This window comes from Anopheles marshallii, chromosome 2 (genome assembly GCF_943734725.1).
Source record: "Anopheles marshallii chromosome 2, idAnoMarsDA_429_01, whole genome shotgun sequence".
NCBI lineage: Eukaryota > Metazoa > Arthropoda > Insecta > Diptera > Culicidae > Anopheles > Anopheles marshallii.
In genome coordinates, this window is record NC_071326.1 from 6063438 (window position 1) to 6084241 (window position 20804).

The 20804-nt window shown below is 49.3% G+C and overlaps 5 protein-coding genes across 5 annotated transcripts; all 5 read right to left on the minus strand.

Annotated features, from left to right (window-relative positions):
- Window positions 1-16: 16 nt before the first annotated feature.
- Window positions 17-6475, minus strand: LOC128710377 (dentin sialophosphoprotein). The gene is made up of 11 exons (XM_053805429.1): window positions 6415-6475; window positions 4320-4406; window positions 3648-4261; window positions 2950-3366; window positions 2680-2892; window positions 2136-2555; window positions 1668-1989; window positions 1399-1571; window positions 835-1026; window positions 498-761; window positions 17-427 (listed from the first exon to the last, which is right to left on the minus strand). Exons 1-11 carry the CDS (start codon window positions 6473-6475, stop codon window positions 17-19), a joined length of 3174 nt encoding a protein of 1057 aa, XP_053661404.1.
- Window positions 6476-7985: 1510 nt separating this feature from the next.
- On the minus strand, window positions 7986-9311 carry LOC128709697 (endochitinase-like). Its single transcript, XM_053804707.1, has 2 exons — window positions 9266-9311; window positions 7986-9181 (listed from the first exon to the last, which is right to left on the minus strand). Exons 1-2 carry the CDS (start codon window positions 9309-9311, stop codon window positions 7986-7988), a joined length of 1242 nt encoding a protein of 413 aa, XP_053660682.1.
- A 1886-nt stretch (window positions 9312-11197) lies between these two features.
- LOC128709704 (endochitinase-like) lies at window positions 11198-12532 on the minus strand. Its single transcript, XM_053804714.1, has 2 exons — window positions 11901-12532; window positions 11198-11825 (listed from the first exon to the last, which is right to left on the minus strand). The coding sequence occupies exons 1-2, from the start codon at window positions 12530-12532 to the stop codon at window positions 11198-11200; spliced, it is 1260 nt and encodes a 419-aa protein (XP_053660689.1).
- A 674-nt stretch (window positions 12533-13206) lies between these two features.
- Window positions 13207-14594, minus strand: LOC128709708 (endochitinase-like). Its single transcript, XM_053804718.1, has 3 exons — window positions 14582-14594; window positions 13894-14500; window positions 13207-13813 (listed from the first exon to the last, which is right to left on the minus strand). Exons 1-3 carry the CDS (start codon window positions 14592-14594, stop codon window positions 13207-13209), a joined length of 1227 nt encoding a protein of 408 aa, XP_053660693.1.
- Window positions 14595-15311: 717 nt separating this feature from the next.
- Window positions 15312-19153, minus strand: LOC128709712 (endochitinase). The gene is made up of 7 exons (XM_053804721.1): window positions 19087-19153; window positions 18279-18958; window positions 18008-18205; window positions 17653-17952; window positions 17134-17590; window positions 15988-16588; window positions 15312-15921 (listed from the first exon to the last, which is right to left on the minus strand). Exons 1-7 carry the CDS (start codon window positions 19151-19153, stop codon window positions 15312-15314), a joined length of 2913 nt encoding a protein of 970 aa, XP_053660696.1.
- Between the last annotated feature and the right edge of the window lie 1651 nt (window positions 19154-20804).

Sequence of the window (20804 nt, forward strand, 5' to 3'; positions counted from 1 at the left end):
AAAGCGTGCCTTTCGCTCAACTATTCGATTTCCCCTTGCCGAAATCGGATGTGGGCGTGAGTACATCCAGCTTAGCAAGAGCAGCCTCCGACATTTTCTTGTACTTGCCGACCAGTTCGGGCAGCTCGTACGCAATCGCAACGTCGAGCTTGTTGATCGGACAGCCGCGGAAGTATGTGCACGTTTCGGAAAGCTTCTTGAACTCGTACAGAGGGTTCAGGTGGAAGAAATCCCGATAAACTTCCGGATCGGGCAGATCGTATCGAGAAATGTTGGTCAACGTCGAAAGGCCCTCGTAGATGTGATAGTCCTGCGGGTTGGCAATGATTTTCTCGGAAATCTGCTTCTTATTACCGAACAGCGTCTTGTGGTTGTAGTACGTAGTGAGGTAGCAATCCACCATCTTCGCGTGATTGCGGACGCGAACCTACAAAAATGTCGTAAGAACCCAAATTGCTTAACGATGATCGCCAGTTGGAAAGCTAGCACTGACTTACCGCAAATCGACGTGCACTGGCAATTTTGTTCTCAATTCGTTTATCGATAGCCTGGCCAAGATCGAGCAGCAAAGTTCGTTCCTGTGCTTGGAGCAGACGGACGGGTGCTCCTACTTCGAACGGATTGGACCATAGAGACACCGTGTACATGACCGGTGGTTGCGCCGACGACATCAGCGGAGAAATGTTCCAGATCAAGGCACTCTGCACTCGCAACAGCTCCTCAGGTTTCACTTGATCAGCTTTGTTTAGTAGGATTCGGGTCTGCGTTGGTGGGTTAGAAGAAGAAATCGATATAGCGCTGGTGGGTTTCCATCGTAATACTACCACAAGCTACCTGATATTCTCGTCCCTTGAGCTGGTCCAGGATGGCTTCAGTTTCTGGTCCAACGTCCAGCTTGGATGGGTCGTACACCAGGAAGATGATGTCAGCGCGATCAATAAACCACTGGCAGGCATCGTTGAACGGGAAGTACTTGGACACCTGCTTCCGGACCTCCAAAATGCCTGGAATTTCCACAATGTTAACCTGCAACGACGCGCGATGGATGGGTTTGGCGGAATGAGTGCACGTTAGCTAGGGTCAAGAGCTCTAATCGGCAACGAACAGGGTGGCTTGCAAACAAGCAGTTGGCAGTGAAAGTTAAGCTTTTTACTCGCGAGAAGCGTAACGTAAAAATAGAACGCAAAGACAGACATTCTATTTTGAGCAGTTCTGTCGCAATCCGGCCAGAGTGCGTGATGCACGAAATGTCAACCTAGATCGACACCGCAACAGCTGCTAGCTGCCCGCAAAGTGGCAATAAATGCCGCAAGGGCTGTACGGTGTCTACGTTGCTCTGCGGCACCGTAGTGGTCGTAGCGAAATAGTATCACAATCTTACAGACATTGCTCACTTACCCTTTCGAGCAGCTGGTTGGGCAGCTTTTGACCACGCAGACGGTCAAGCAGACCCTGTCCAAACTTTTGCAATCCCGAGAAAGTCCAATCGGCGGCCAGTTGGGTACCATCCAAAACCTCCGGCTCGTCACCGTGCATTAAAATGTTAAAGTATGCGGGCGACGGTTCAGCACCTACGGGTGGAGACATGATCGTCAAATAGCATCCACTGCGGAGCCATTGCTTGCGCTAATTTGTGACCGTTTCCGCACGATTCCGCCCATACATACCTGTCCGCACAGAGTTAGGCGTGTACTCATTGTGTGTCAGATAGTTCAGAATGGTTGATTTGCCACCGCTCCACGGACCCATGAACAGCACGAGCGGTTTCGAGAATATCTCCGGATCGCCAAAGTGACGGTTGCTGAGATCGCGATACTTGTACAAGGTTTCGAGGGGTTTGATCGAGTTGTCGTAGATACGCTTAAGATCGCGCAAGATCACGTCGGCCGTATCTTGCAGGGCCTTCTCCCGGGCGGGTGCGTCGTCGTTGATATTCAGCAGTTCGTAGATGTGCGTAGTATCTCTAAGGTTCGATGGAATTTCGTACTCCTGGTGAGATACGTAGACAGACAGATAAGATGTATGAAATAATAGCGCATGCAAGCTGGCTAGCGTAGAGATCTGGAAATGGATCGCTACGCGCCATCGTTGAACAGCTCGTGCTTATAAAATAGATAAAGCAATATTTTCATTACCAATAGCAGATCTTCCTCGGGGAATGACTCTTCCTGTGATTCGGTTTCGGTTTCTTCGGATGCTTTCTCAACACTTTCTTCCCCTGCCTGGGCCAAAGATTCCTCCGAGTCCTGCTTCACAACGACCTCCTCTTCGCTTTCATCTTCCGCGTCAGGGGTTTCCTGTTCTGCCGATTCTGCGTCAGCTTCCTCAGCACTCTCTTCAGCAGCTTCCTGGACATCGGATGCCTCTTCAGCGCTTTGTTCTTCCTGCTCCTGAGAGGTTGATTCTACATCCTCTACAGTGGTTGCGTCCTCGCTGCTCTCGTCGGCAGGCTCTTCCTTGGAAGCATCATCCTGAGGAGCAGAATCATCTTCCTGACTTTCGACCACTTGCTCCTCAGATTGCTCACTAGCCTCAGGTTCAGAATCGTCGTTCTCCTGCAAATGAACGAAAGGATCAATCGATGCACTACCACCGCCTAATTAACATTTACACTGAGCACTAGTTATCACTGACGTTGGACATTTCCTGCACCGAATGAACCTCTGTTATAACTCATACCTCCTCGCTTGTTGCAGTACTGGTTTCCACTGTATCACGTTCCGTTTCTTCACTCACATTGTCATCATCGTCATCATCTTCCACTTCTCCACTGGTCGGTGCCTCTTCCGTGTCAGCTTCCTCACCACTAGCCACCGATTCCTCAGTCAAATCATCTTCATCTTCATCGTCGTTATCTGTGTCAGTTTCCTGTTCCTCTGAATTTGTTCCTTCCTGACGAAAGAGCACCAGTTAAGCAACGAAACCACAATACTATGCTCAACGTCTTACCAAATCGTCATTCTGGTTAGTGTCCTCGGAACTATCGACTACTTCGTCATTTTCACTACCCTCCTCTGAGACGGTATCTGCGTCTTCCGCAGAAACATCTTCATCCTCTTCCTCCTCACGATCGTCGTACGATGCTTTAGCAGCATTTTCCTCTTCTAGATCGTCATCCTCATCATCTTCTGCAGAAGCATTTTCATCATCTTCCTGCTCACGATCGTCGTACGAGCCTTTAGCAGCATTTTCCTCTTCTACATCATCATCCTCATCATCTTCAGTATTATTTTGTTCTTCATGTTCTTCCTCTTCATCATCATCATCATCATCATCATCATCATTCTCTTCTTCGTCATCGTCATCATTCTGTTCCTCTGATTTGGTCTCATCGTCTACTTTTACTGGCGTCTCGTCTTCATCATCCTAGCGTTATTAAGTTGAAAGTACTATAAATATGTTGCATACGTAAGGGTACAAAGCAATGACTAATGGTAAGAAAGCCGACAAGGAAGGCACAAGCACGGAATGATCATAGTAGCAATAAACGGTACAACAAGCGAGATTGGTGTGGGTTCGCGTCGAATTTTCTGGGCACAGTAAGCTTTCACGAGTCCGATGGTAAATGAACATCACATGGTACGCTCTTATAAGGGCGCCATGCCATGGGGTAAGAGACAATTTCATTAAGTAAGACTTCAGTTTACCTCATCATCATCACCATCATCATCGTTTTCGTCGTCATCTTCATCATCAGTTTCTTTTTCCTGTCTCTCGGTAGCTTCCTCCGCGGATTGAGTGACTTCTACCGTAGCTACATCATCATTCTCCTCCTCGTCGTCATCATCCTCGCCATCATCGTCATCCTCCTCATTGTCGTCCAGCACCTGGTTGGCGGATTCTTCGGACGTCAGCTCTTCCGATTCCGTTTGGACGTCCTCAGACTGTTCAGCTTCTTCGGACACGGTCGGTTCGGTTTCCTCGGATTGCACATTTTCTTCGGTTGCGTCCTCCTCGTCCTGCTCATCCTGGTTGTCCTCATCGTCCTCATCGTCCTCGTCCTGTTCGGTTTCTTCCGTGTCTTCTACATTTTCCGACTCTCCATCAGCTGCCGGGTCCGCTTCGGTCGCTTCGTCCTCCGCTTCATCGGCAAACAACTGCTCCTGTACCTCTTCCGAGGGAGTTATCTCTTCCGAACCATCGTCCGCAGCTGCGTCCGTTTCCTCGGTACTCACTTCCTCCGCTGCCGTGTTGTCCTCCTCTTCCTGGCTTGTTACATCGATCGTGTTCTCTATGCTGGCATTTTCGTCGGCAACTTCCGCTGAAAGAGATGATCGTTAGACGGTGGTCGTATTGCGCTAGTCGTCGCCAGCTACTACCTGATTCGGACTTTAGATCTTTAATGGCTCTCTCAATGTAAGGTCTGCATTCGTACTCGGTTGGTGCTTCAGCTTGTACCTGTAATCCTGTGCAAAAGAGGGACAAAGTGGTTACATCAACAAAGCATGTTTTACTGCGCCCTAATCGTGTGGAACGATGCATCGTTTGTAGAAGGGGCAAAAATACATCGATGACATATGTTCGTTCGCGTGTCGCATTGCATCACGATTTGGTATGATACGCAAAACAAAAAAAACACCGATGTTATCTACAGCGAGCCCGAAGCGAGTCTGCTTACAGATGTCGTGTGAGAGAGTTTTGATTTCACGCAGATGGCGCATCTTCGGTCCTATTTCCATCGATGCTATATTAATCTCTATTTAAAAATAGTGACCCTGATGGAAGTCTTGCGCGTGTGGAACGCGGTACAGCACTGGACCATGAAAATGTGTGTCAAGATCGTACAAGGGACACTAATGACGCCAACGGTACAATCAGCAAATGCAGTTTTGTTGCAGACGCACTCGTAGCGTACAATGGGGACGCATGGTACTTTCTTCAGAAATGGCAACTAGAAGGAACGATGGCAGTCGTTTTTTTTAAATTAAAAAATACATTTAATGCCGTGTGTAGCTAGTAACAGTCTGCAAGACATTCTAACGATGGCGACGTGTCTTGTAGCATCATTCCATCGTACACATCCGTGTCATACTAGTTATTATCAAACAGAGATCTGAGCCTAACCATTTTTTACGCTTCTCGGCGGTTAATAATAGAAAGCAGCAATTAAAGAATGATTTTGTGCGCCTGGTGCGCTTCTCGCTTTAAGGCATACAACCGAACAGAACCATTCTTCGCGATGGACACCGATTTTCCCTGCCGAATGCCAGTTACTTTCAATTTCCTTTAAGATTTGACAATTGCACCAATATCTATCTGCAATTCCAATTAAATTGAGAAGATTAATGCATTTCGTGCAGAAAGCGCTGTGCAAATACAACATCAGCATTATGATTGTGTACATCAAACCAGCAGGCAAACGTTTCCGCGCAAAAGAGCACCAGCAAACCGTCCGTTGGACTATGACAACAGGCTCCTAAAAATATCCTTTTTAAGCAGCTCATCTCCAAACGGTGGTGAAGCGGTTGTGTGATGTATTAACCGACCGGTTTGTGAGTAAGCCGATAATTGAAGTTACCCTCCGCACGCGGGGGAAAAAAAAACGTCCCCGGTGGTCGTGGCCGCCAAGGCCGACAGTAGAATTTATTACCGATTTAGCAACGCAGCATTGTTTGAGAAACATTACGATTTGTTCCGACGGTCGCACTTGACTCGATCCCTTCTATTGCCGCTGTCAAATTATGGTTCATTTCATGTCAAACGTGCAGTCACCGCCAAAAAGGAGAACCGTGTAAGCGTGTCAGAGGGGGAGATACAAAAAAAAAAAGGGCTGACAAAATTTTCCTGGCACGTCAAGGCAAAATCATGGCCACGGATCAAGCGCCATCGGCATCGGAATGAGATAAAAGCACGGGGGTTTTTATTTTGTGAAAATTAAAATCGAATCTGCAGCTATCTTTTTTGGCAAAAGCCAGTGGCGGACAGTGCGGGGAAAACCCTCGCCACATGCTCTGGTGTAAGTATATATATCCATGTCTAGAAGCTCGCAAAACCCCCGTAGGAAGGAGTTCGGAATAGGTTAAAAATAAATCCCTAACCTCTTTGCCTGTTGGACGACCCCGTAGCGCCCCACGGCGATGGCAATGTGGTGGCCAACCCGCCCAACACCGTCATCAGTAGCCTCGCCTCACCGCGTCACCTTCCCCCTGTTTGTCGAATTGGGGGGGGGGGGGGGAAGGTTTTGGGAACAGAGCAAAACTGCTCGGTTTCGCGGATACGCGATCGCGCATATTCCCACCAGACCCACACCACGCTCGTCCGACCAGCGGCAGAAGTTGCATAATAAAATTATATAACTTGCAATTTTCACTACATACTCGCGAGTGTTTTTTTGGTTTTTGTTTTTCGTTCTGTGCACTTGACTCGCATTCTTGCCAGCTGATCATTTGCAGTAGTTTGTCTAGACATACTTACCCGCAGTGCTAAGGGTAAACAGCGCTAGGCCCAACAGGACCCACACTGAAATTCGTCGCATCGTTGCTCACTTCGCTAGGTACCGCGCCTTATTCCACTTACATATGACTGTAAAACAACATCAAGAAAATATTGCAATTCATATTAATGCACTGGGAGCCAACGTTGCATAGCGCTCGTCACACATGTTTGCTTTCAATTGGTGGGGTTTTTTCACCCCCTTTTTCAATAAATCATCAAATTTAAACACATTATCAGGCACAACATTTGCACAACGTTTGCACTTTTATTTTTTTAATTTCGCAAATCAACGCGTCGCGATTATGCTTCGTAGTATGGATTCCCGGACACCCCAAACTTCACACAGTAAAACACATTACACAACAACACGGGGAAAAACACATCGGTTAGCACCGCTATTGATTTTGATGATTTTGAAGGTCGAAGATCTTGTTAAGTGATATTCAAAAGCCAGCATAAAGATCACATTTTTTTTTGGTTGGTTGGTCGGAATTTATGCGCACCACTGTTTACTGACAAATCGAACTTGATCGATTGGGGGATCGAAATTCCTATTCACCGTACTGCAACCCCGTAACGGTTGACGGTACGGTGGGGGAAGAAACACAAAATTTACCGCAAAGTAGATCCACGTACAACGTGCGTCTCGGACGATGCTCGAAGATTCACTCACTGGCCAACCCGGTCTGTTTGCTGCCGCGGCTAAGGTGGTTGCCGAATTTCCCAAAAAACCAATCTCACACGTCCCGTGACGGACGAGTTTTCCCCCGTTGGTAGAGGCCGCACCAGGCGCGAAGAACACGGTGTGGTGTGTGTGTGTGTGCGTGAGGGTCGGCCTGGGGACGGGCAGCTGACGTACGACGCACGGAGCAATTCGGAGAGGAGCCAGCAGCAATCAGGCGGAGAGCTAACATATATGCGCAAAAGTGCGAGAGCATCCTACCTCCATGGTTAATTTTAGAGATAGACACACAAAAAATAGCACAACTAGCGAAATACGGGGACGGACGCCATCGGTGTCCGGCAGAGATATGAGATTTCGTCTAACAATTGCATGACATATCGTGCCACTAAGGTAACTGCCACTGATGACGTGGCGTGGAATGTAAGAATTCGGTTTACCTAGAGGAAAACCTCATTGATTCTTATCCAAAAAGGGAGCTTCCTGTGATGTACTCCAAGCAGTACTCCAATATTGATCATTTGGGCCCTGTTCTTGAAGAACGCATTGCAGGCTAACTTGGGTTGACGGGCTGTCCGAACTGCACCCCGTCTTGGCCCCCCTCATATTGTGTGAGCTCTCTGTTGAAAGATGGAATTCCAACCTAACGAGCAGGGGTTACCCTGCCTAAGTCTTGTTAATTAATTTACACCGCTGCTTGGCAGTAGCCCAGAATAATTATAACCGGTTTTGAACAAATAATAGCCTGCAGGGTGATACCGGCTAGGCGCAACTAACAGCGACAACAAACATGTAAAGAGTCAGATATATTATTTTATTTGCAAAACAATACGAATACTTCACATACCGCCATCTCCCGATCCTCTGCTCATTGCGTGCCGGGAGTGTTGATTTCCTTTTTCTCCGTGGTCGACACGAAAATGTGCCAATCTTTGATCTTCGTTTCGTCGTGGTATTTGGAGAGATAGCGGGTGAGGGGAAACGGTTCACCGCACGCACCTCGGTAGTCGTCCAAGTCGAGCGAGAATGCGTACAGCCCACCGAGTCCCTTCCGCTTGGCGTAGTTGATCTTCTCCTGCAGCGAACGCTCATTCTCGTAACCGATCCATGTCGTGTCGCTGTAGGCGTACGGGCACAGTCCGACGTCGTCCCACCGCTTCGTCCAGTCGTCGCTGGTGAGGTTTTGGCAAAACTCACAATAACCCAAATAACCCGGCTCGTTGCTGTACGGACCGGGCTCACCAGCTCCAATCGTAACCGCACCGACGGTGTTATCCAGCGGATCGTCCAGCAGATACGTTCGACCGAACAGAGCAACGCCAAGCGTAACCTTCTGCGGGGGACAACCCTTGGACAGCCAATCGTCCACCCCGTCGCCTACGTTTACATGTTCGAAGCTTTCCATCACTAGATCGTTGGGTCTCGGTGCGAGCGGACTGTGCACATCCGCAAAGTTGTTCCACCAGCCGCGCAGATCATACCCGACCATGTGCACAAAATCCGCCACGGCACACAGCTCCTCCTGGTGATATCCGACAGCCATGCGGGATATGTCAATGGGCACCTGTATCACCACCTCCCACTGCTTCGCCTCGTCCCGTATCACCTTGGCGAGCTCCGACACCAAGTAAAGGAAGGTGTCCTTGTCCTCTACCGCACCGCCACGATCGAAGTTGCCCGGATACAGCCAAACCAGCTCAATGCCGTCGAGCCGATACTGGTGCAGGAACTTCATCACGCTGCCGATGAACTGATTGCGGCGGGTGCGAAACTTGGCCATCTCGCTAAACTTTGCACCACCGTGCGCCCATCCACCGACCGCGATCAGTAGCTTCAGGTGCGGGAACTGATCTTTTAACGCGGCAAAACGTTCCAGGCCCCGCTCGCCGATATCGTACTCCGGCTGCAGCAGTTCCAGCTGGTACGACGTTTCATTAACACCGAGAAAGTTGTACACGACGTGCGAACAGAGGTTGCCCGGGATGTCATTGATCTGGAACGAACCTTCGTCCGGTCGATCACGGGACCACGTCGTATAGTGGCACACGAAACGAGTTTCGGCGACTGGAAACCAACCACATGCACAAGAGACGCTCATGTTAGAATCGGACTTTGGAGCACCAAATGTTCAGCAACAGTTCATCTTACCCAGCGCTATGCAGCACACAACAAAAGCTGTTATCAAATGTGCCATTTCTGTCCGTTAGTTGTTTGTGGCACTTTGGTGAGGTATTACAACTCTTGCACCATCCTCTCCTTGCTGCACAATTCGATGAGATCAGAGAGCAGTGTCCGAAGCGTGTTACCTCGCAGACCGCTCGCTATAGTATGAAGCGCGGTCTCGGAACCATTTACCGTCTACGCGAAGCCGGGTGGGTTGAAAAAAAACCTGTTTGTTTGGTAAACCGAGGGGAAATTCTGGGCTATAAACCCGATCAGATTGTAGCAGTACGCGTAAGCCACCGAAACACAAACAAAACTACATCGTATCATTTACTGCGCTTTGTGGAGAACGGTTTTACGGTTTTAGCGACCGGAATGCACTATGAATAATGCATGTGGGGGACGAGCAAGTGTTTGGATTTGATTTGGTGCATTTATGAATTATACAACACGTTTGTTAAACAAACGCTAATCCAATCGAATGTGGCTTCTATTTTATCTGCAGCTCTTTGTAGTGAGATTACGCTAGTTAGTAAAAGCCCAATAATAAAAATACAGTGATACCAAACCCCAAACGCACGAAAAGTGAACAAAAACAGCTTTTGCTATTCCTTGTTTCAGTACTAGCGTCGGCGATTTTCTTTCGACAGGATCGGTAATAATTCTCATCCGGACCATCCCTCCGTACACAACACTCATCATACCACTGCGGCTAAATGAAGACAAAGAATAGTATTAAAGACAGCCCTTCTGATACCTTCTGAGAAATTGATTGAGCCATAATTACAACGTGATAAGTGATAAATTCGAATACACATTTGCATCGTCAGGTATCCGTCATCCGATCTGCACAAAGAGACTGAGTCGAGCATAGAGGTTTCCTTGTTTGGCACGACGATCAAGAATTTTTTCGTACAAAAAGTGTTCGTGCTGCAGCAACTACATGATGTTCACCCTAACCAGGGGTAGCCCCCAACGAGGGACAGCAGTTCTGAATTTAGTACGAATATGCCAAGCATCCCAAATGCATCGTCTATGCCGGTTTGGGGTGAACAGTCTACAAACGCGGTCTACCCCCTTTGGTATTCTTAAAAAAACAAGGCCGAAATCAATGCGGCGTACTTTTATATTTAGCTTTTGGTGTATGTTGCTGCCTCCAGCCTTAGAAACCTCTATGAAGATGAACACTGCGTGTTCCAGCAGGACGGTGCACCAGAACATATGGGAATTTGACCCTAGTTTCTGAACGATTTAGCTGATCCAATCCTAGTAATCGATTTTGACACAAATTTGTGGGCTTCAAGCACCCCAAATTTGAATCCTATCGACTATTTGATTGGTTCTGTAAGATGTCGATTCTCACAGAATGCAAGAACTTTGATTTGGACCACAAAAAAATCCCATGCATGTCGTGTGAGCTTCTGGATCGCGGCAACATGTGAAGCTCGTGAAGTAATACAAAGAATGGGGTTTTCTAGAGATATGTTGTTCATATATACCTTCTTGTATAAACATAGCTTCCAATAGCAAAAATCCGAAACAACAAATGTTATCTAGCACGGCTGCCGATGTTTGACACCTCTGAAAACGCTGTTATCAAAGTTCAAATCTTGATTAGGCAATATTAATACTGATTCGGATTACCATTAAAAGACGGTACAGTTGCGGTGTGTTGTTGCATTCGGTTTGTTGGCAGTGTATGTGGCCGTTTATTTAAGCTATCTTGAACATGTTTCCATTAAACGTCGAGGACGTAATTCATAATTCATTTCATGAAGCACTTTAATTTGGATCGACAAATCCTATAAATCGATCCCAAGATAGATCGATTCAAGATCAAGTGCCGGGCTTTGCACTTTCCAAACGTTTCGTCACATTATGCCCCAAAATCCTAACCTACACCAAACGAACACTGCACTAAACCAAGTCACATGGCTCCCGTAAGAGGGTAAAATCGTTTCCATCATCCGCTGGACATAGCTTCTTCGGCTTGTACGCCTGTCGGAGGGCCGTTAGCAGCGGATACCGAGCACCGCACTTGCCTCTATAATCATCCAAATCGAGCGAAAACGCGTACACTCCTGCCAATTTCTGGAACCTGGCGTAGTTGGCTTTCTCTGTGAGTGAAATTTCATTCTCATAACCAACCCACTGGTTGCCCTGGTGCGCGTACGGGCAAAGGCCCCGCTCGTCCCAATCGACCGTCCATGCGGATTGTTTCATTTCGGTACAAATCTCGAAGTAACCTCGATAGCCCGCTTCCGCCGTGTACGGTCCCGGTGCGCCGGGTCCCGTGATTGGTGCGTTCAGTCCGCTGGTCGCACTGTTTTCTAGTGTGAACGTTCGTCCAAACAGTGGCATACCGATCACGATCTTGTTGGCCGGGCAACCATTCTTCATCCAGTTCTGCACGCCTCCCTTCACGTTCAAATCCCTCAGACCGCCCGTATCGAACTCACGGTTGTTCATGGGGCTGTGCACATCGGTGAATCCATTCCACGAACCCCGAAGATCGTACCCGGTCAAGTACAGATAGTCGGCCACTCTACGAACAGACAGAACCGGATGTTGGATGTGATCATTTGGCACCATCGTGACGCATCACCGTACAAACACTCACCTGCACAGCTGGTTCTGGTGGTATCCGAGGTCTATCCGGTACCGGTCGAGGGGCACTTGCACGGCCACATCCCAGTGTTCGTTGCCCGCATCCCGGAAGGCGCTCTTCAGCTCCGCTATCAGCAGATACAAATTATCCTTATCGCTGTTCGTTCCACCACGGTCCGGACTGCCCGGCCAGAGCCACACAATTTCGATGCCATCGAAGTCGTACCGCTTCAAAAACTCGACCACACTCGTTATAAATATTTCCCGACCGTTCAGTGTAGCCGCCATCTTCTGGAACGGTAGCGCACCGTGCGCCCATCCGCCGACCGCCAGCGAAAGCTTCAGCTCCGGGTGCTCTTTCTTCAGGTTGGCAAACTTCTCGTACCCCTGCTGAAGAATGTCAAACTTCCGGTTGGTGGGCCGCAGCTCGAACGTATACTCGTCCACACCGGCGAACGTGTACGTGACATGGGTGCAGAGGTTGACCGGTATGTCATTGACATTGAACGCGTATTCACCGGCCCTGTCCGGGGACCAGTTGGTGAAGTAGCAAACCAGTCGACTTTCTTCATCGGCACAGCGCGTAGCGCGTGGGGCCAGCAGTAACAGCTGCATTAGCACCACCTTCACCGCAAGAGGGCCCATATCTTGAGCACATTAAAATAAAAGACACAAATCAAGTGGAAGTTATCATTCGCCCGGTCGTGTGTGCTTTTTTGAACGCCATCGCCAACGCTCGAACTGACCAAACTGGTTTTCCTCTGCCGAAGCGTTGTGGTGCGGGATGATACTTACATTTTTTTAGCGCCTTCATCACGTCGTCGAAGAAGGTCGTCTTCCAGCAGAAAAACCATTCACGCCCGCCTGACGTCTGGATCGGTACTGGGAGCGCATTTTGCTGGACATCCGAGGCGTAGTTTGAATCGGAAGGTTCGGATGACCTGCCAGTAGGGGTAACGGAAAAGGTGGGATGGGATGCGAAGAAGAGTGATAATAACGGCATCACCCCAAACACTGATACCAGTTTGCACACGAATTCAAACGCGTGGTGTGCTTCGAGCTTCGAAAAATCGCTCAAGAGGTTATCAACGCTCTCGTTGTTGTTGATGGTGTTGGGTAGTAGGAATTTCCAAGAATTTAATTTCGGGTGTTTCCAAACACGTTCACTTTTTTGGTTTATTCTTGTGGAGCACAGTTCGCTCTCCAAAGTGTTCTACGAGAGCGAAGAAGATCGAAAGATGCTTGCGGGCTTTATTCGGGCGGCATGATTTCTAGAGTCTAAGCGTAATTTTTAAATCTATTTAAGCGTGAAACTTTATCTACTGTCTAAATATGGCAAAATCAATCTCATCTTTTGCATCCGTATCGATCCGCAAAGTGCGATGAATACTGCGCAGAAGAGGATAAGCTTCACCACAGTTACCGCGATAGTCATCCAGATCCAGCGTGTACGCATAGACGCCACCCAATCCCATCGCTTGTATCCAACCGGATTTCACCGACAGCGATTCCTCGTTCTCGTAACCAACCCATTGATCCCCGCGATAGACATACGGCGCTTCCCCCGCTTTGTCCCACCCGGCCGTCCAGTTGTGCTCCTTCAGCAGCTCGCACAACTCAAAGTAGCCCAACAGTCCCGGTTCCTTCGTTATCAGGCCTGCTTCACCGGGACCGCTCGCTTGCGCGCCCGGTTTGGTGCCGGTGGAGTTTTGAAGCGTGTAAGTGCGGGCAAACGTCGGGAGACCCAGCACCATCTGCTCGGGCCGGCAACCTTTACCCTGCCAGGATGCGACACCGTTCTGTATGTTGAAGGTGAAGAAATAGTCATGATCGTGCGATCTACGCATCAGAGCGCTATGAATGTCCACACGTCCCGTCCAGTAGCCACGCAAATCATACCCGGCCAGGTGTATAAAGTCAGCAGCTCTGCAAAGATCGCAGCAATCGCGGGATGAAAGCGTTCACCGGCGGAACGTTAAAGAGTCGATCGCCTCGGGAAAACTTACCCGCACAACCATTCTTGCTGATATCCGACGGCTATACGTGCCCAATCCACCGGTACCTGGATGGCCAGTTCCCAACCTTTACCGACGCGCCTAAATCCGTCCCTCAACTCGTTAGCGAGATGGTAAAAATTGTCCTTATCCTCCGGCTTTCCTCCGCGTTCGGGTGCACCAGGCCAGAGCCACACTATTTCAAACCCATCCAGCTCGTACCGCTCCATAAACGCCACAGCGCTAGCGACAAACCGTAGTCGGGACTGCCTTGCAGCAGACATGTTACTGAAGGCGGCACCACCGTGTGTCCAACCGCCCACGGACACGATCAGCTTGAGGTGGGGGAAAGACGTCTTCAGGTCACGGAAGCGTTCGAACCCATTTTGCGCTTCATCGTACTCCGGTTTGAGCGACACCACTGCCGATGTAGGTTCATCCAAGCCGACGAACGTGTACGCCACATGCGTACACAGTTTGCCCGGGATGTCCTCTACTTGGTAGGAATATTCGTTCGGCCGTGCATGGCTCCAGTTTGAGAAGTAGCAGATCAATCGTTGAGGCGTTGTAACACAGTCAGACGGTACTGCCAGTAGTATAGCCACCGTTACGATAAGACCTGTCGAGAGTTTATTTTTTAATTAAAAGAAACCACGCATTAATAAGAGTAATGAGTGTCAGCTAAATAATAGAAACGTACTATTCGCTCGCATGTTGGATGAATGTCCAGATAAGCAAACGCTACGAACAGAATCAGCACAGCGGTTGAGAAGTCGTTGAAGACTGATTGAATGTGTTCCAAAGTCTGCAGCTTCAAGTCGGTAGGGTCGACCTGAGGTATGGTCTGCCCCATCACACCAGAGTTTGTAGGATCTTACAAACACCATATGAAATTCTTACCATGTATGCGGCACATCACAACATCGACAGTGTTTATTGCAGCTCGCTTTGATGCCGTCCGATCAACGTAGCCTGGGCAAACACGCTCCCCAATAAGATGATGCATACACGCTTGGGAAGAAAACTCCGAGACGCGCGGGAAATCCCCGCTTATTTCTGCGTTTCGCTCCAATGATTGTTATTGTTTGGGGTAGTTCGAGCTGTTGAGGTGCGCTCGTGCTCTAGGAATGAGGCACCAACACCAGTGGGGAATGACTTTGCGATCGTGATGCGGTGATCATTGCTGTTCCTAACCGAGGCAAACAATTTTCTTCGATCAATCTTTCTGTCATTGTGGCAATGAATCACTTATTTGCGTTTTCCTTTAATCTGGTTTTATTATAATAAATAATGCGTTGTGTTGTACTAAACTAATGCTCGTAATAGGAACACACTATTAGAGTTTTTTTGTTGTAAAAATAGTCCTTTTCTCTTAAGTTTAAGACACAAGTACCCGTCTTTTAAAAAACTGCAACACCCCCCTACACCAATCACTTCTTATCGCCACGCTCAAAGGCGAACACTATGTCAGTGTCGTGCTTTTTCTTTAGCAAGTTTGCCAAGGTGCTCATGAGAGGGTACGGTTCACCACACGTACCCCGGTAATCGTCCAGATCCAGCGAAAAGGCATAAACACCGGCCAACCCCTTCTTGTTGGCGAACTCTACCTTCTCCTTCAACGAGCTTTCGTTCTCGTACCCAATCCACTGGTTACCCCTGTAAGCGTACGGACACTGGCCAACCGAATCCCAGAACGTGCGCCAACCGCTTTGCTTTAGCTTGGGACAGATCTCAAAGTATCCCAGGTATCCGGCGGTGTACGTGTGCTGACCCTTCGGTCCCGGGCCGCTGGTGGGCGATCCCAACCCGTTCTGCTTGCTATTCTGCAGCACGTACGTCCGACCGAGAAAGGGTACGCCAAGAACGACCCTGTTCGGGGCGCAACCACTCTTCAGCCACGACTCCACCCCGTCCTGCACGTTCAGCCCTTTGTAAATGCCTTGGTCGTGCGAGCGATCCTTCATCGGGCTGTGCACGTCGGCGAAGCCGGTCCAGGACCCACGCAGATCATATCCTGCTATATGCACGTAGTCAGCACTCCTGAGAGAAATGGACCAAAAGTCGTTAGACACTGTAAACACTCAGAATAACGCGTGTTCTACTCACTCGCAAAGCAGACCCTGATCGTAGCCCACTTCATATCGCGTGTGATCAGCTGGCACCTGTATGGCGACTTCCCACGATTGTCTCGCCTTCAGGAATGCCGTCTTCAAATCATCCACCAGATACACGAAATTGTCCTTATCGTTGTTCGTGCCGCCACGCTCCGCACTGCCCGGGTACAGCCACACCAGCTCTATCCCGTCGAACCCGTACCGTGCCATAAACTTCACCACGCTGTCCACGAACTTTTTGCGGCGATTCCGGAACGCGGCCATCTTGCTGAAGGGTTCGCCGCCATGGTCCCATCCACCGACCGCAACGTACATCTTCAGATCGGGAAACCGTTGCTTCAGGGCGACAAAGCGCCCGAACCCATTCTGCACCACATCAATCTCGCGCTGCAGCAGCGCCAGCTCGTACTCTTCGATGTCGACGCCGACAAAGTTGTACACCACGTGCGTGCACAGATCGCCCGGGATGTCTTCGATGCGGTAGGAATACGGATTGGCCCGACCCTGGGACCAGGTCGTGTAGTGACAAATCAGTCGGCAGTGTCGCTGCTCCACCAGCAGGAACGCCACCACCAGCGATATCAGCAAAGTGCCTTTTAGGGTTTGAGAGTTAACGCCACACGTTATTCGTATGTTGCTACAGTACCGTCACCGGCGGGTGTGAGATCCCAACGAAAACGGGTTTTACATTCGACACCGGTAGTGCGTTACGTACCTCGGGAAGCCATCCGTATGAGTAATCTGTTAGCACACGAGCACGAGTGATCACCTGAAGCACTGGTCAGCGACTGACCTTAGCGCGGCTAGTGGAGCCGTCGTGCCGTGCACGGTAAACTAGACCAATAAAATGACGCTCTCAACCGGTAAGGTTTTGTCGCATCTCTCGGGTGCATACAAAACAGGTTCCGGAAAATCCGTAGGCGACATTCACCGTGTAACGATACGATGTCGCGACGTGGTTGTGAATGTTTCGGACGAATGCTTACAAAGGAAAGAGCACCCTGCTGGTCGGTTACTGTTTACACGGATCTCCCCACCACTGCTCTGTGGGGTTTGTAGATCGGATGGAGATATTTATTTCGCAAACTGTTTCATAATACAGCGATGCCCTGATGATAGTGAATCGCTGATTACAAACCATACTCATCGGCCAGTGGTTCGATCAGCTTCGCCTTGGTGCGACATTCCGGTCGGTCAGCGTTTTCAGGCCAGTCGCATACGTTCAGGGCGGTATGGAATACGGTGCCCGGCTTGCAGACGAACTCTACCGGCTGTCCGTGCACACAGCGATAGTACTTGGTGCAGTCAGCCGACGGAACAAAATCTTTATAACCCGAGCAATCGATCTCGGACTCATCCTCGTGCTCAGGCTGGGGCGGTTCTACTGGCATTGGCTCTCGCTCTTCTTCCGAGTCGGTTGGTGCGGGGGGCAGAATTGTGGTAGGTTTCCGCGTGGTTGTTGTCGTTCGCCGTGTGGTTCTGGTGGTCGGTGCAGCCGTTGTCGTTGGTCTTGGTTTGCTGGTGGTGGTTGTTGGACGCTGCGATGGTTGATCTCCTTCCGAAGACATCGTCGACGGTGGTCGATTCCATTCCGGCTGAAAGGAGAAATTGTTGTCATAACGTACTGGCAACTGCACGCGGGGAGATTCGGAGAAACACCTACCCTTGGTGTGGTGGTCACTGTCGGTTCGGGCACAACGTAATCCTTCATGTTGTCGTACAGTACCTTCATCAGGGCATTCTCCGGACCACACAACCCATGGAAGTCGTCCATATCGATTGCCCACGTCATAGCGCCAGCATATCCCTTCTGCTTGATCCAGTCCATCTTGTACTGGAGCGACCGCTCATCCTCGTATCCCACAAACTGCGTTCCCTTGTAGGTGTACGGACATAGTCCAACGTCGTCCCATTTCTTCGTCCATCCTTTCTCCTCATCCTGAACCTCGGTACATATCTGCAAGAGCACGAGAGTCACATAAAAGTCTCGATACTTCTATCCACAACCTCACCTCATAGTACGCCAAAAACCCAGTCGCATTGGTGTACGGTCCCGGATCTCCACCTCCTGCTTCCTTGTTGATGTACGATCCAAGCATAGGATTTGTAGTGCTGGCACTCATCGTAAAGGTTCGTCCGTAAAATGGAACACCAACAACCAGTTTGTTGGGTGGACAGCCATAATTGACCCACAGTTGAACACCGTCATTCTAAGGATGATAATAGGAAACGTTAGCTAACAGATCGTCTAATTCCACCGTCACTCTCCACGACTCTACCTACCACATTCAGCTTCTCGTATGCCCACTGATCGTGCGGCCGTTTGTACAGTGGACTGTGAACGTCGGCAAACCCTGCCCAGTTGCCTCGCAGATCGTACGTCATACAGTGGATGGCGTCGAGGTTCTCGCACAGCTCAGGCACATGGTATCCTTCCTGCAAACGGAAGTTGGCCACCGGTACCGCCATCGTGATCTCCCAGCCACGTCCCTCGCGATCGAACGCACGCCGGAGCTCCTCGACGAAGTAGAAAAACTTATCCTTATCGCCGAAGCTACCGCCACGGTCCGCCGCTCCCGGGTACTCCCAGTCCAGATCGAAACCGTCGAAGTTGTACACCTTCATAAACTGCACCACACTCGCGATGAACGACTGGCGTCGCTCCTTGACCGCTACCATTTCCGAGTACTTCTTGCCCCCTTCCGCCCAACCGCCGACCGCTATCTGGTATTTGGCGTTCGGGTACCTTTGCCGCATCTCAGTAAAGTTGCGGAACCCATTCTGCTCCAGATCGATTTCCGGATCGATCACCAGCACCTGATAGTCGCTGTCATCGACACCGATGAACGAGTAGATGATGTGGGTGCACATCTCCGCCGGGATGTCATCGATCGTGTAGCGTCCGACATCGGGCCGATAGATTGCCCAATTGCTGAAGTAGCAGACGATACGTGCCTGCTGACCTGAGTGTGGCGCATGTACCCATGGGCAACAAGAAACGATTCGTCAGTACGAGTTGGCGTATGGCAAGGTGTGCGCTGTGAGCGGATTGGTCGGTCCGAGGACACACGCCGAACCGCCGAATGCTTACCTTGCGCTGCTAAAAGCGGAAGAACCGCGAGCAGACAAAGAACCACTATCCGTGACTGGCCCAACATTGCACCTGATCAGCATAACCAATGAGAGAGGCATATGGAAGGTTTTGTTTCTTTATATTAATCAATCGTAAACAATGCAGCACTTTCTAAATGCATGCACGCATGCAAACAATAGAGCTCTTTAGGAATGTCTTGTGATACGCGAACGTCCCTTTGTGTAATGTATGTGTTGTAACGACACATCTTCATACTTATTTGGAGTTCAATCAGAAGTTTGAAGTATGTTTAGTATGTTTTTAATCATTGACGACCCCTTGAAGATCCAACTTAGTTTAAGTCATCCTTCGTTCCTCAGACATTTTGGAAACTTTTAGTGAACTTATTACATAATAATGTAACATTTTTGTTATAACGACAGTTTGTGTTTAATCTTCATGCTTATTTGGAGTTCTTCACGAAGTTGGAAGTATGTTTAGTATGTTTTTAATCATTAACGACCTCTTGAAGATCCAACTTAGTTTAAGTCATCCTTCATTCCTGAGGCATTGTGGAATCTTGGAGTTAAATTATTATATAAGAATATTCTGCTACTAAGACACCACTAGAAGACTTTTGTACATGGGAAACGACGTTGTAGAACACCAAACTTCCATGTACGTGTTGTCTTCCAGCACTCTTTAAAGTGGCCTCATTATACCTCGTTTATTTAGGTAATCTCTTCGTATGTTTCGTGGTTTGTACACGATGCACCTGATATTCGTCGTGTTGTATCTCCTCTACCCAACGGGGCGTATAGCTTTCGTCCATTTGCATGGAAGTGTCAGAATAATAACCACTTAATAGCATAATGCTTCTCACGAACGTTCTGTCTTCCGGCTCATCCCCATGGCTTTTGGCACGACACATCACTCACAGTGGACGATAAACGTTGCATAAGTACCTAACGATCGGCCATTAATCACCCACACACCGCACATCGGTTGATCTTCTTTGTTTGTTTCTTCTATCGTTCTGTTCCCCTTTTGGATATTGTCCGTATCGGAGCTTCAGACGGGGACACAAACATACCACCCGCACCAAAAAACAAATCACCAAAGGTTCTTTCCTACCCTCGCTGATGTTTTGCTTCTTTTGCGATTGTCTAACCGATCGTTTATGTTTGTTTTATGCAAATGATGATGCGCACACGCATATATTTTCAATTCGCGCCACACACCGCACATTCACGTCCACAGCACACCGGACTCATCCGCTGAGCAAATACCGTTAATCCACAGTCCACTCTTCTGCCATTGAACTTGATCTTGAGCACCGCACAGCCGTGTGGTGGTGGACAAATTCATCGAACGCACACGGCACGGGCTTCGGGAATCGGCACACACTACTTACCCATCCAGCACGGACGACGCAAAATTCACTAATAAACTGTCCAGGGCAAACGGACCGTCGTATTTATACTGGCAGCACCCTGGAGGCCCCAGCGTCTTTGGACGGGGTGGGCATGGGCTTCTGTTTTGCTGTCGGGATTTGATGCCCGGCTGCTTCGGGATTGTGCGAAATCTGGATTGGTTCATGTTCCCTTTTCGCTCTCTTTCGTTCCCTGTCGCAGATGCCCGGGCAGCCGGTCTGTTTTTACCCCGTTTGTGCACACGGGAAGACCATTTCGGCTCGCTGCAAAGCAGGACCAGGCCAGGAATTGACGGCGAACTTG